Source organism: Lepisosteus platostomus, chromosome 12 (genome assembly GCF_059453375.1).
Source record: "Lepisosteus platostomus isolate fLepPlt1 chromosome 12, fLepPlt1.hap1, whole genome shotgun sequence".
Lineage (NCBI taxonomy): Eukaryota > Metazoa > Chordata > Actinopteri > Semionotiformes > Lepisosteidae > Lepisosteus > Lepisosteus platostomus.
This window is the reverse complement of record NC_142622.1, coordinates 2,232,223-2,246,511: the sequence shown is the minus strand read 5'-3', so window position 1 is coordinate 2,246,511 and position 14,289 is coordinate 2,232,223. Positions and strand designations below refer to the sequence as shown.

Here is a 14,289-nt window from a genome sequence, read left to right as displayed (position 1 = left end):
GCAATGAGCTGTGGCAGGCCTGAAGGATGTGACTGAGGCTCGAGTCCCATGAGCTGTTCCCAGAATTCATTAGGATGTAAAGATCCCTCCTGCCACCTGGTGAGATGGCACCAGGAGGAAGGCGTCCGCAGATGGAACAGACGTTTCTTCACTCCGTGTGTGTTTTTTGGGTAACGCTGTTGAAGGGCGATGGGGCTTTGTGTTGGAAGGTGCATTTTGTTTACGAATATGGTGTCAGTTAGAGGATAATAGTGTTATTTCGACGGCGTTTTGTTCAGCTTTTCTGAGTTTTTTGTACCACAGTATATCGTCTGTATTCTGGACCCATATTTTAAAATTTTTCCCTGCCATACTGGAAGTGATTTTGGTAATGAAACACAATGAAACGATAAAACCTCACCCTAATATTGCAGGATACTATTTCCTTTTCTGCAGGATGCCTGCAGATTTCATCCTTTTGAAAAAGGGGCACATTGAGCACATTGTCTTGGTCCTGCGTACAGCAGGTCTCTCACATGAAGGCCGAAAGAACAGGACTCCCACTGCCTTGTCGTGGAAGACTTTCTAACTGCCCACAAGAGGGAGACATTTGCTCATTAGTTAAACCGCTCATTCAGGGGTTAATCCGAAAACTGCTCCATTCCCCATAGCAATAGAACGACTTGTTCTATCTAAGCACTGACACCTCACAATTTATTGCTTTCACCAAGTGGAGGTCCCCTCTCTGTGAGCGCAGCTGTAAATATATTACATGGAACAAGCAGTAATTATGTGAGCCCCTTTCAGAAGCGTATTGATCCAGGATTTTGTTTCGGCAGGTGCAGTGGCCAGCACGGAAGTCAAGCAGAAACTCCAGGAGTTTTTATTAAGCAAATCGGCCAGTAAAGAGACAGCAGGCAGTGACGTGAATCATTCCCTGGTCCGGAGGCCCAAGCTCTGGCACACGTGAGTTTCAGCGCCTGGGTACAGGCTGTTTTCATTCCCAGGGGCACACAGGGCAGGGGAGGAATTTACTGACAATACTGACATTACAAAAACATACTAGCAACATGGCCCGCTATGTCCGACTCTGCAAGGTAAACATACATTTTAAAATACCCATTTTGAAATTACTGTCTGTTCTTCCACACGGTTCATTTGCTGGAAGGTTCCATCCAAGCCTCCATCCAAGTGCTCTCACAAAAAGAGAGCTATGATATTTATTAAAAATAAGGGACTGTACGCTGTACCAGCGGAATGATTAACATGTGGAAATGCAACAGCGATCAGAGTTACTTCGCAAACAAGGAAAAAAAAACACGTTTGTCTGCTCAAATATTCATTTATACCCGCAGGAGGGAATTTCTACAAATGGAAAGTCAAGTTCCAAAGGCCTCCAGGCAAGGCTTTTGCATCTTGCTCCACCAGTATTCCCCACTGCCCTTGACTGAAGGCAGGTAGACGGAAATCTGGAATTAATCTGGACCCTTTACTGTGAACAGGGCAGGCCGTCACACCTCACTGGATCAGAGTTCGCCTCCCCTTGGCGGGACGTCTCCCACATACAAGTACACCCTGCCAGCAGCACAGGACTCAAAGGATGACTTTCCACTGAGGAAAACTGGTATGTCAAACGCCCGTCTGAGCTCCTGGTATCAATTAAAGCTAAAATTATCCTCCTTATATACTTTTGCTGTCTTTTTTAGGACAGAATTATGGATAGCCTAATCAATCATTTTAAAAAAAAAGCTTTCATGCACTGTTAATTTTATAGTTGGGAGACTTCACAGTGTTAGGTCCAATGGGAGCTCAGAGTTCCTTGGGGTTTTATGAAACACTGCTGGTTATTAACCTTCAGGCATCTGCACTGCTCTCAGAAGAGAGAGGGGTTTTAGGATGCCTTGGAACATACAGATACCCTGTTGCTATCACTCTGACTTCCCTGCTTTCACACAGGCCTTGCTTTGTGCATGTAATATATGCATTGATTATATTTTGGCTTTTGCGAGCTTATAGGTTTACAGTATTAGCTGCTAGATCGATCTGAACTGTGCGTGTGTTCGACTTGCTGGACTAGTAGTTGTACTTTCCTCGGGTGGGTGAGAGTGAGAAGCAGCTTGTACTGTCTTGACAAATGTGGGCTAAAGTGTAGAGGAGAAGTTCAGGAAGAAACAATAAAAAAAGACCAAGGCTGGCTAAATGTTTGCAGATGAGCCTTACAGACATTAATCACAGTGGTTTGAGGTCAATGGTGAGTGTCACATAGCTGACATCTCAGAGCATCAGCTAATTGTTCCAGCAAATGCTCCTGTTTACATTTTAGGTCAAAGTAATGAAAAAGGGTACTTTTCTATAGTGGATAATCTTGAGGTTAATGCAGGGTTTAACAAATGATTTTGAAGGAGGTCAGTCTGAATGGAGCGCAGTGTGGAAGAGACATATCTGACCCTGCCCTGATCAGCCAGAATGTGATCACAGCGTCCTGCATCAGGGTCACTGCAGAGCCTCTGGCCTGGGAGGGCTCCAGGAGGACAGTGGTGCCATAGGAGCCACCACAGCCTTGATAATTGGATCAGCTTGACCCTTGGTGCAAGGGTGAGCTCTCTTCCTCTGCCCCAGGGAAGCCCACATCCCACTGTGACACCACTGGTAATGTGCCACAAGACAGATCTAGCATTTCAGACCCATTTTCTGGAGTTGTAAAAAGGGCATCTGAGATTAGCTAGATGCTTTTACCATATACTTCAAATTTCGAGTAGCCAGAGACAGTAAAAAAGTCATGGCAGACACAATATTGGCGTGCAAGTGTTGTTAAAAAATAGCCAATTTCTCCTCTCCCATTCATTTGCATATATAGTATTTTTAAAAAAGCAGCAATGTGATGTATGCAGATTCAGTGGTACATAAAGTGCTGTCCTTTTTCTGTAAAGTTTTAATTCATTAAAGTAATCTGCAAGTATCTCCTTAATTAAAATAAATATACAGCATGTTGAATTTGCAAACATATTTTTGACCACCAGTGTGGTAAGCCTTAGATATTGGCTAAGCTTAAGATTTATATTTTAGACATTCATGGCAATATGAACTGTTCATCTTTGAATGAGAGGAGAGGTGGGAAAACAGGGCATTTAACTGTATTAAGGACTGGAAAATCCATTGTAACAAAGCAGGCAAAGCAGGACATGTACATTCCACCAAATGTCTTTATCAGGGTTGAAACAGTAACACGTTCTGCATCGAGTTAGGACTTGAGCTGTATAACACGTTTTTACACCTGAACACAGAAATTGGAATCTAGACAGGATACACTTTCTCATCGTAGCATTGCTCTCCTCTACAGCATCTCAGCTGCTCTCGTGCTCGCCATTCTGCCACACAGTGTTAGCAGCGCCTCACTGTCTATTCGTGACCTTGCGGTCCAGTCGTAACCATCACCCACATCGCATTTTTACTGGTTGATATTTTCTTTTTTTGGTTTGCTCACGCCGGTCTTAGAACATTGCAGTGGTTTAAAAGGTCAAGCAACTAAGCTGGCCAGTGCATTCAATTCAACACCTAATTATTCTTTCTGATGTAGCCTACTACATAACACTGAAAAACAGGACAAGAGTGACATATCACACATCTTACTGTGCCTTTAATTTTCCAATATTTGCAGAGGGTGTTTAGACAAACCAATATCCTATTCCGTCCGCATTTTACTGCATGTTGGGAACAAAATTCTCACAAATTCTTGCCTCTTTTTTACCAATGTGCTTTGTCGTTGACATATTCAAATATGGTTTATCTGTCCACTGCGCTCCTCTCTGGCTGTAATTTGGATGTTAGTGCAAATGTTGGATGTGGATGTTATGTTATCAGATCAATCGATATTACAGAATCAGAGCTTGCTGGAAAATTTCGACAAACCAGGGCTAACCACCACACTCTTAATAATAGGATAACCCCTGTAAATACATTTTAAAAAAGGATAATGATCCTTTACAGCAGTCAGTTTTCTTTGTCCTTTTTTAGCAAGATTGTCAGCACAGAATGAATCTCCACTTGCTCTTTTGTAGGTTGCATGCTGACAGTGTTCTTGCCCAGTAAGAGGGAAGATTCAGACCTGAATGCCTTCATTAAGGGTTGCTAATTATAGATGAATAAGAGTCAAGAGAATATAGAAGGACTGTTGATATATTTATAACATTTCATATCTGTGTTCAGCAAAACGTCAGGGGAAAGAAGTCAGCACTGAAATTAATTAATAAAAACATTCTCGTCGATTAGGCCCTCAGAAATCTGTGGCATAATGAAATTGTGCATAGATTTATTGTGAAGTTAAGGAAATTCCATTTTGCTTTTTCCACCTTTGTCCTCTTTCAAATTACAGGACTATACATGTGTATGTAGTAAATTACCGTACCATATGGAGTGGCACATTGTATATGTATGTAATTAAGTGATAGGCAGTGGGGACTATATCCTAAGTTTTGCGGACTGTTATATGTATAATGTAAACTCAATTTAGTTAATTATAAAGTCTGTTCCATTTAAACAAGCACTTCAGAAGGACATGAAAGCGCTTTGTGTTTGGTCTGTCACTTCACGCTCATTTGAACAATTACCTTACAGACATTCTGTGCCAGAACTCATACGTTTAGGAGGGCTCTTGGAAATCACAGGTTATGGGGAAGCACTTTTTAAAAGCCACCAAACCATGAAATAATGGCTCATTTGTAGAAATAATTCAAGGTTATAATATGAGCAATGTAAGATGTCCTTCTTTGAGTTAGATGAGGATGTTAAGAATGTAAAAATCGAAATGATTTTGTAGAAAGAATCAAATGACACATTTAGGAATTATCATTAATTAACCACATTTGAATGGTTTTAGCTTTTCCTTTCTGATTTACAGTTAATTTTAATTCTGTGTTCAAAGGGAAATCCTAGAGTATTTCTAAAGATTCTGTTATTAATGTTAACTTATGAAATGCCTTTCTATTCAACTACATTACAGTATGCGACAGCAATCTCAATCTAGAATAATTTTTAGTTGAGCTTGTTTTAAATTGAAAATAAACATAACCTCAAGTTGGCCTTGTTACCTGACTTCATTCGGGGCTCTTTATGTTATTTTGGAATTTCCTACGTATTTTTTTAAAGGAAGTCATGGAGCTGAAAGGCGTTTTTCTGAAAATATATCCTGATGAGGGATCACAAACAAAGTTTTGTTAGCTAAACTTCAAAGCCACAATTTGTGCGTATTTTTATTCCTTCCTATTAATTCCAGCGCTAACCTGAGAAGTTTGGGGGGAGGGGGGTATTCGCAGGGTGTATGATATTAAAAATAGCCCTTCTCCTGCTTTAATAATAATTCCCCTGCATTGACAAGAGCATCCAAGAGCTTACTTCCTGTTCCTCAGGTTTCAGCCTCTAGATGTGGTCTTTTCCACAAGAGGCCCCCTCCTCCACTTCCTGTCTGTCCTCATTAAAGCCTGCTCTGTGGCTGGCACGCATGTGGGAGACAAAGGTTCCACTTGTTCTGCACTGCGCCTGCTATCACAAACAGGGGGATTGGCAGCTGTCACCGACCTGAGGAACCGACACAGTGCAGAATTGAACATGACAGGGAAGTTTATTTTTCCAAGTGGGCTCCTATTAATAAAGATGGGAAGCCGGTAAAACTGCACTTGTATTCCTGATCTTTTCATGCAGTATGAGTGAAATAAAAAGAGAATCTTGAGTTTCTAAAGGTAAAATGTATGAACAAGATTTTTGATGATCATTGTTTCACTTGCTTTAAAAGATCCCTTGCTTTTAGTTTACATAAGGTTTAACCTATAACAGTTGCATTAAAACTACATGTGCAATTTTAATATTGTTGCTGTCTCGAATTTAAAGAGAGTGTGGTTGATTATTAAATTATAATAAAGGTAATATAATTCCAGTTCACTGGTTTAAGAGGAAAAGTGCTTTGGTAGACTCTAGTGCTAATATTTATGCCTGTCTAGTGTTGCAGTGCAGAGTATTGGTGAGTGTTGCAGACTCATAAATGGAAGGCTGTTACCTTAATCCTGTGCGAGGCACCGCTGTTTTTCTCTTGAGAAAAATTGTGCCAGTAAAATGCACAGCTGTATAAATGGGTACAGCTGTTAAATCACTTCAGACGAAAGAAACAGTCAAAGACAAAATTTAAGACAGGGCAAACACCTGACGCAAGTGTGGTTCGTTACATGAAGGTAAAAAAAATATAAAAAACTACACTAGGTGTTTATGTAGACACACAAATCCCATCTTCTAGAGGGTGTAGAGAAGCCATTAAAAAGAATGTTGTTTGAACCTGTTAGTTTAACCCGTGGAATTCGAATCATGGGGTTCTGTGTTAAAATTGTACAATGTCCTAGTTAGAATTTAGAATTTTTGTGCAGTTTTGGTCACCACATTTGAAAAATAAAAAAAAGATTTTGCTGCTTTGGAACCAATCCAGAGAAGAGCGTCCAGATGCGTTCCTGGACTGAACAGGACGAGTTACACTGCCTGACCATCTTCTTGTCTTGAACAGAGGAGACCTGATTTTTTCAATTGTCCAGTGGCGGGTCTGCAGAAAGTGGCTGCTCTTAATTATAATGCACGCCATCAACCGCGAAACACAAAGCATGGAAACAATGACATGGAATAAAATTGGAACTGCAACAAAGTGCTATTCAAACCAAGTACAGGACTTGCTTGTTTACATGAAGAGTTGCTGGAGTCTGTAACAACCTGCCCTGTCACGCTGTTGAAGCTGTTGCCTTCACTGATATCCCTGATCGCCTGCATGAGACCTTCAGAGCAGATACTAAAAACTTCATGAGCAACAGGGGCCTCCTTGCATTTTGCAGTAGCTTCCAGGTTATCACACTTGCATCTGGAGATGAATGTGTTACTAATCATGGAATCTATTCAAAGTGAATTATAGATCGTAGAAACGATAATCTGAGTCACTAAACGACGTTGAAATAAATAGGAGGAGTCAGAATTGCCTTTTAGGTTATTCTATAATATGTGAAAGAGAAAATATTCCCTTTACATGAAAGAGAAAATGCTACCAGATGGTCGACAGAATTATTTAGGTGTAATTGGATGTAATTGACTTTCTGTTTTGTACAGTACAAAACAAATATTGTATTTTAGAACTTTTTTTAACTGAAATTCAGACTTCATATAGTTATAATATTACACATATTTACAGCTATTTACAGTATGTTTAATGTCATTAGCTTGAAATGACTGTTTTATTATGAAGCTTGTAGAGAAAAGAAAGGTTATTGCAGATACAGACATGAAGCTACAGTGCATTTGGTAAGAGCCAAGTCTCATTGCATGACTTTCCTGAATTTTCTGCGATATTTATTTAAATGGGTCATTGCTTTAACACACTGAACCACGATGACTGGGCAGTTAGAACATTATTTAGTAGCAGCCCTTTACATAAACAATAGATGTAGACCATATATATTTTCTCATCAAATTAAATACGTGTAAAACCTTTACTCTAACTGCTGAACAAATATTTTTGTGGTATTTTTCTAATAGCCAATATTCATCAAGTGTCAGTTAGCCCAAACAACAGTATTTTCTTAAGGAATAACATTACTGCAGCCCTCCTTCTGATGTTTTTAATAAAATATTCACTTTTCTGTGCAACCTTTTAAGAATAACTACAAGGGGGTATATGATAGTGTTATTAGAAAAAGAAGTATATGGTACAAAAGATAACAATAGCCAGGGGACATTATTTTTTTAGTATTCCTTCAAAAGTATTTTCTTAGTGATGAATCTGTCCTGTTATGCTTTAACATTCATCCAGTCCTACACATTTAGATAAATGATTGTGGCACTTGCATTTGTCACGTACTGTGCTAACAGCTCTCAAAATGGACATCGGCTACAGCGTGCATACTGTATCAGATGTTCCCCAGCCCTCGATGCTGAATAGCTGTGTAATTTCACTCACTGCCTGAGCTGTGTGTGAAGCAGGTTCTTTGAGACGAACAGCGCCGTGTGCTTTATTACCCTGCCTCTTTTGCCTTTGCTCCAAAATATCTCCAGGAGTTTTCTCTGTCTGACACCTGCGTCAGCATATCTGACACTTTTTCTTCTAATTGGACAGCTTTAACCAGCTCTACCGCAAAGAAAGAGAGGCTTTTAGGGAAAAAGTCCCTTAAAATGTATTTCTAGGCTCTATCACTGAACCCTTTGAAGGATAAATCAAATATTAATGCCGCATTCTGGATTTATTAATAGCACGGTGGACTTGTAGTGCCTTTATTCCTGGAAGCATTGAAAAATGTTCCATAGATTTTTTTTTTGTACTGATCTGAGCAGAAGTGGAGTTTCCCTGCCTTCAGAGACTTAGCCTTTAGCCTCTCCAGTACTGGTATCAGAAGGAAGCAGCTAGGTGGCCAGTCAGCTGTTTCCATCAGTTCTTTGAAAACAGGGGCAGAAGATAATGTACTTTTCATTTACCTCTCACTTGTCTAATGGACGAATGTAATTGTTTTCTGCTGTAATACTTTTGCCCTCTGTTAACAGTTTGTACAGTAAACATATCCTACTTTTAAAATACTAGACTACTGGTGTCCAATTACACCTGCCCACCTGTAGGTTTTTTCATTATTTTTTAATTCGATGAAACAACAGATCATTTCATAGGGCATTAGATGTTCCTGTTAGCCCTCAGGTCAATGAATGTTTTGGTTTAATGGCATAAGTTCATTAGGGTGCATATTTCTGTTGTGAAACAATTCACAAAAGCTCTTATGATTGAAAGCACCGCAGAATAAAAAGAATTTTACAATGATGCTGTTGTTTTGTCGTGGAGGAACACCTACAGCCAGGTTGATTTATGTTTTTACAAATCTGTTTTGCAGTTTATATTAGTTTTCTTTTTTGTTTTTTTTTCCTAGTACCATGTAGTACAACCCTATTACATTCCAGCACACTTTTAATAAATTTATGACGGTGTCCTAATTGTTTTGACCTATAGTACCAGGTCCATGTCAAAGGAATTTTTTTACACTTCTCATCAATTAACTGTGATTAGATTAGCTATTCTCTCTGTCACTCTGTGCTTCCGTTACTGTGGTTTACAGTAAAAGTGCGCTGCCAGCCTTTTATTTCTCAATCAGATACGTTTGTAGGAATCCAAACTGACTTGTGATGATTTCTGTGCCTGAAGCAGGTCCTTGTTCACAGCTATGTCTGCAGCTGCGTGGAATAAAATGAGTCTTGCGTTATAGCATGTATTCATCAAACAGCAAAGACAGGCACATTTCTGTGGTCAGTATTTGACAATAATCCAGTGAAAGAGGTCTGGCCACATTACCCAGAAAAGAAGCTTAGCCACTGCAAAGTAGATTATTCTTGTAAATCTCTGCTTGCCGGTCATCTACCTTATATATAGCCTATGACCAGAATAGATTCAGGTCGTGGCATGTGGAATGGAGCACTGGCTGAGGCAGCCCTTAGTGACCCACAGAAGTGTGGCCCTTCTGTGTGTCTTGACCTGTTTAGTGTTATTTCATTTACAGAAGGGGATGAGTAGCCGTTTGACAGTAAATACCCTTCATAGAGGATATTTTCTCTCTCTAAATGTCACAAATGACAATAAAGTTCTCTTTTGTGCTTCAGAGAGTGGTGTTCTCAAGTATAATGCTTTCATGTCTTGGCACATGTTTTTGTATCCTTTTAGTTTTTATTTCTTTATTTTCATTAAGCAGCCTTAGCGACATCATTCTGTTGTTATGTGGAAATCTTAGGCACTAAGATCATTAAGAGGATTTTGATGATCACATAATCCTTCAAGCCCCTCATTTCATTTGGGTTGATTAAACCTGACCATAAACTTGATTTACTGCACAGAAAGAATATACATGTCTATATAAGAACAACCCCAAAACAGGTGAATTTTGCTATTTTAATGTTAGATGTTTAGCCAGTAGTTTACAATTAAAATCAACTAGTTTTCTAAAGCCTCCTATGGGCAATCGGGACTGCTTTTGTGTAAGAAGAATAATTATAGTCTGTCCTCACTGGGCCCTAGAGGTGGAATTTCTTTTTCGAGCTTATGGGACAGAGTGCAGCTCTATGTGCCCTTATTTATTTGTTTTTGGTGTTTGAATTTATTCTTTTCAGCAATACCAAGTTTCAAGCAAAGCACAAAAATAACTGCCTTGTCTGGGCTTTTGAAAAGTAAAACAAAAAACTTATTGAACTATAAATCGTGGTGTATAGTAGACTGGAGTAAAACCTGGTAAAGGCTTTTATCCTGGCACTCATGTGACTTAGTGCATGTTAATAAAATTTCTGTTAATAATGAGCCAAGGCAGTGACTGTAAAACTGTGAGAATCCTTGATTTGTTGCGTAATAAAATGGAAATATTAAACCAAATTAATGTCGAGATGTTAAAAATTGGTGTACTTCACAGAGATATCACCTCTGGCCTCACTCACAAATCCAATTATTATTATCATTATTAAGCCCTGAAAACCTTAGGCAGTTTGTCTGAAAGAATGAGGTGTTGCACGTCTGCTTCAGAGTGGAAATCTCTTTTCAAATCCCGAGTTCTTGTTGCACTGCCGTCACACTGAGGATGCAGAGCAGACATACCTGCTTCTGGGGCTCCTGCCTGTTTTTCAAGCCACTGATTTGGATGCCGAGCATGATGGCGGTGTTATAAAAATAGAAAGCAATCAGGGCAGCCGCGCATGAAAAAGATTCATGCAGCTCCCCAGCCGGCTCTGAAGAGCTCTCTCCCACAGCCGCAGGACTTGAATCACATTAGGAAACCACTGGATTGGAAACTGTCTGCTGCTCTGCAGCTGAGAGATGGTATAAATAGAATTAACGCTCTGCGTCGTAATTAAGCCAGCAGCACATAGATTTTCTCAACAGCATCAGATACTGCCGGCGGTTTTGGGCTCTGCACCTTCATAGAGCACAAGCGGTCAGCACCTTGTTAGCTACTGTACGGTGTCTCTTTTCTCTAAGGGAAAACTATGTCTCAATAAAACCAGGCGAGACGTTGCTTTAACTAGGGATGAGGGATGAAGCAGAGAAGGGCACAGGAGTTTGTGACATACTCACTGGGGTGACCTGCATTAATTTACTGAGCCTCCAGACCAATAGTACGTCTGGATATGTGTATGAAAAACCTTCACCGCACAATAATCCAAAACACCATCATCATCTAAATGTCAGTAAAACTCTCCATAGTTTTCTGTTTAATGTGGTGCAAATTTCATCCAGTCCTCTGTGCTTGTTGGTAAACGGTCACCGTTTTGAACGAACTATCATGGTATTTAGCAGGAGGTGTGTTCAGGCCCTCCCCTCTTCATGGTGAAGAGCGCCTCCTCGTTTGCTCATTACTGACTCCAGACTCACTCAGCCAGACTCACAAGGCAGCACCAGACAGATAATGATGTCTTTATATATCATTGATATGAATCAAAACTAGACATTCAGAACCTGCAAGCGTGCCTCAGTTTCACAGAAATATAAAAAAAAATATCCAAATGCAATTTGCCGACAAATAATAAACAATGTTGTCATCCACTGCCCCACCAAAAAATCCTTAAAAGAATCATGCAGTGACATGGTGTCTCCAAAGACTCTTCTCTCTGGCTGATAAAAAGTACGTTATTTTATTATTTTCATTTTCAGCTCTATCGAAGGGGTTATCAGTCAGACAGTGCCTGATAAGCAGATTTTTCTGGAAGATTCTGATTTAACTACAGCTTCCCAAATGCTAAGGAAAATGTCACATTACTTGTTCTATTGATTGAATTAGTTTTAATTCAGTGGTAATTATATCTCTTTTGCTTCAATTCTGAGAACACATACCACTTACTTGTCTTTGCACCTTATAATTTTATAAAAGGGCAATGACTTGTTTTACCTAAAGACTATTTTAATCCTGAGTTAAGAGTGTTTCAACAGTGTCAGTTTTACTTACTTCAGGTTCCTGTCCTGATTAGTTCAGTGCTAAACCATGTAGTAGAGATTCATTCCTAACATCTCTGGTTCAGATTAAGAACGAGGGTTTCTGGTGTTCTGCTAAAGCTATAACGCTGGCCATTGTTAGTTTAAGTGCTGCTACTGTATCAGGGCTTGTGGTCACTGAGGGCTGCAGGTAGCAGATTTATCCACTTATGCACTGTTTTGGTGAGACTAATTTATTCCAGATGACTTAGAACAAATTTACAATCCTGTTTCATTTATATATCATTGTCCAAAAAAGGCTGTTCAGGGTGATTTTTTTATATAAAAAAGGACTTTGAGTGTGTTGGTTTCACTTGCAAGAATCGTTAAACCTCTGTAGTTGCATTCTGCAATCATTACGAGGTGTGATTTGAGCAGGTGCAAGTGCTCAATTGTTTTGTTCTTAATCTTCCAGCTTCTGAACCCAACCTGAAAGTGCGTTCAAGATTAAAACAGAAGGTAGCAGAGAGAAGAAGCAGCCCATTACTAAGAAGGAAAGATGGAAATGTAATCAGTTCATACAAAAAGAGGACATTTGAATTGACAGGTAAGAAAATACCATTTCCTACCATTTCCAAGACCATTTGCACTTCTGCATATCGCACGTATCGCGTATCACATGCCTGCTGTAAATGGGCTTTTGCAGAGATTTGTTACATCCTGTTGAGATTCCAAATCTGCTTAGATTGTTTGGAATCTCCGCCTGTGACCTTGTACTGGATAAAGTGGTTAGAAAATGGATGGATGGATGTTATAACCATGTCAGAGGTGTTTGAATGATTATTTCTGTTAGGGATTTAGAAACAGTTAGACATGCTGTACATCAGTGTGTGTCGCTCAGTGCTTTTGGTGTGGCCCTTTGAGGCCCAGTGTATTACGCTGAACTGACTGGTGCATCCAGTGAAAGATTTCATTATGTAACAAGTCCGTCACAGTGATCTGCCTCTTTACTAAGAGCAGTCCTGCTTGCCTTGCCCACCAGTGGGCTTTCAGTACTGATTTCTTCATGGGAGAACAGCGGGCCATTAGCAAGCAGGACAACCCACTACATGGGATCTGATTGCTGTCAAAGAACGATCTTAAAGAAAAAATAAGGGAAAGCCTGGGTGTAGAGATGCTGCGTGCGTCAGTCAGTTTCAGCCCCTGATTCTGCCTTCTTGAAAGGCTACAATTGTTGCTTTGCTCTGCTTTCACTTCTGGGTTCTGCATCTGCTTCTCGGCACAGACACCACCCCCAGCAGCAGTGTCCCAGGATCAGGACCCAGCTCTCCTAACAGCGTGTCCACTGCAGTGGGGGCTGAGAACGGACCCTCCTCGCTGCCCACTGCGGCTCAGACTGAGGTACAGTTCAGCCCATGCTCCGGCTCAACACACCCCTCTCCGTAGATGGAAAACCAAAAATCAAGTCTGAAATGATCAGAAATAATTCAACTATACGATATTTGAAACCGAACTGTAGGTCAGGACATCCACCATAAGTGCAGTCAGAACAGATCCACTGTGTGGGAGAACTTAGTTTACACACTCCTGAGCACACTGCTGAAGACACTCCTGAACACATATCCTGAGCACACCCCTGAACACACCCCTGAACACACCCCTGAGCACACCCCCTAGCACACACCAGAACACATCTCCTGAGCACACTCCTGAGCTCACTCCTGAACACAGGTCAGAAAGATCCCCTTTGTTTCTGAGAACACTGTGAACCGTTTCTGAGGGCCACAGCTGTAACAAGGAAAATTCAATTTGTTTGTTTAAACACAAAAAAACTGCATGGACTAAACCCAATTTTGATTGATTTTCACGATCAAATCCATTCTTAAATTGAATCATTGTACACTGTAGGTACAGTATGTATTTTGTACTTTTTAAAATATGAATAGATTTACAAATGAGTACTTGCAGTTTCTGCAGATAGTTTTTACAAATGCAGTGTGATTTAGTGACTGTTGATGCTGTGAATGGAACGTTGTCTGGACCTGGTGGGCTCTGAAGAGCTGTATTAACTGTCAGAGGCTGCAATGCTCAATTGGTCATCATGACCCGCTCAATTGGACTCCCTATGCATGGCACTGAAACTCTGCAAAAAAATTTCAATGCATTCTGATTTAATTTCTTTTGTGGAAAAAAAAGATTCGTTTGAACAACACCAAAAAGCCTTTATTAGATCATTACTTTGGGCTTTCCGAATGACTCATTCTTTTTTTACAAACACAACAATCTCATGCACTATTCTCCTCTAGCATGTAAAAATAGATATTAATGTAGGTGCTTTATCTTGAGCAAACATATTATTAATCCTC

The 14,289-nt window shown here is 40.0% G+C and overlaps 1 protein-coding gene across 12 annotated transcripts in view; it reads left to right on the top strand.

The window, feature by feature from the left end:
- LOC148650843 (histone deacetylase 9-like) overlaps positions 1-14,289 on the top strand; it is a 180,461-nt gene that overhangs the window by 84,762 nt on the left and 81,410 nt on the right. For all 12 annotated transcript variants that reach the window (XM_088600425.1, XM_088600421.1, XM_088600416.1 and 9 more), the window contains 4 exons: positions 819-945; positions 1,482-1,603; positions 12,399-12,530; positions 13,209-13,324. In XM_088600425.1, coding sequence (XP_088456551.1) covers positions 819-945; positions 1,482-1,603; positions 12,399-12,530; positions 13,209-13,324 — 497 coding nt within the window. The remainder of the gene's footprint in view (positions 1-818; positions 946-1,481; positions 1,604-12,398; positions 12,531-13,208; positions 13,325-14,289) is intronic.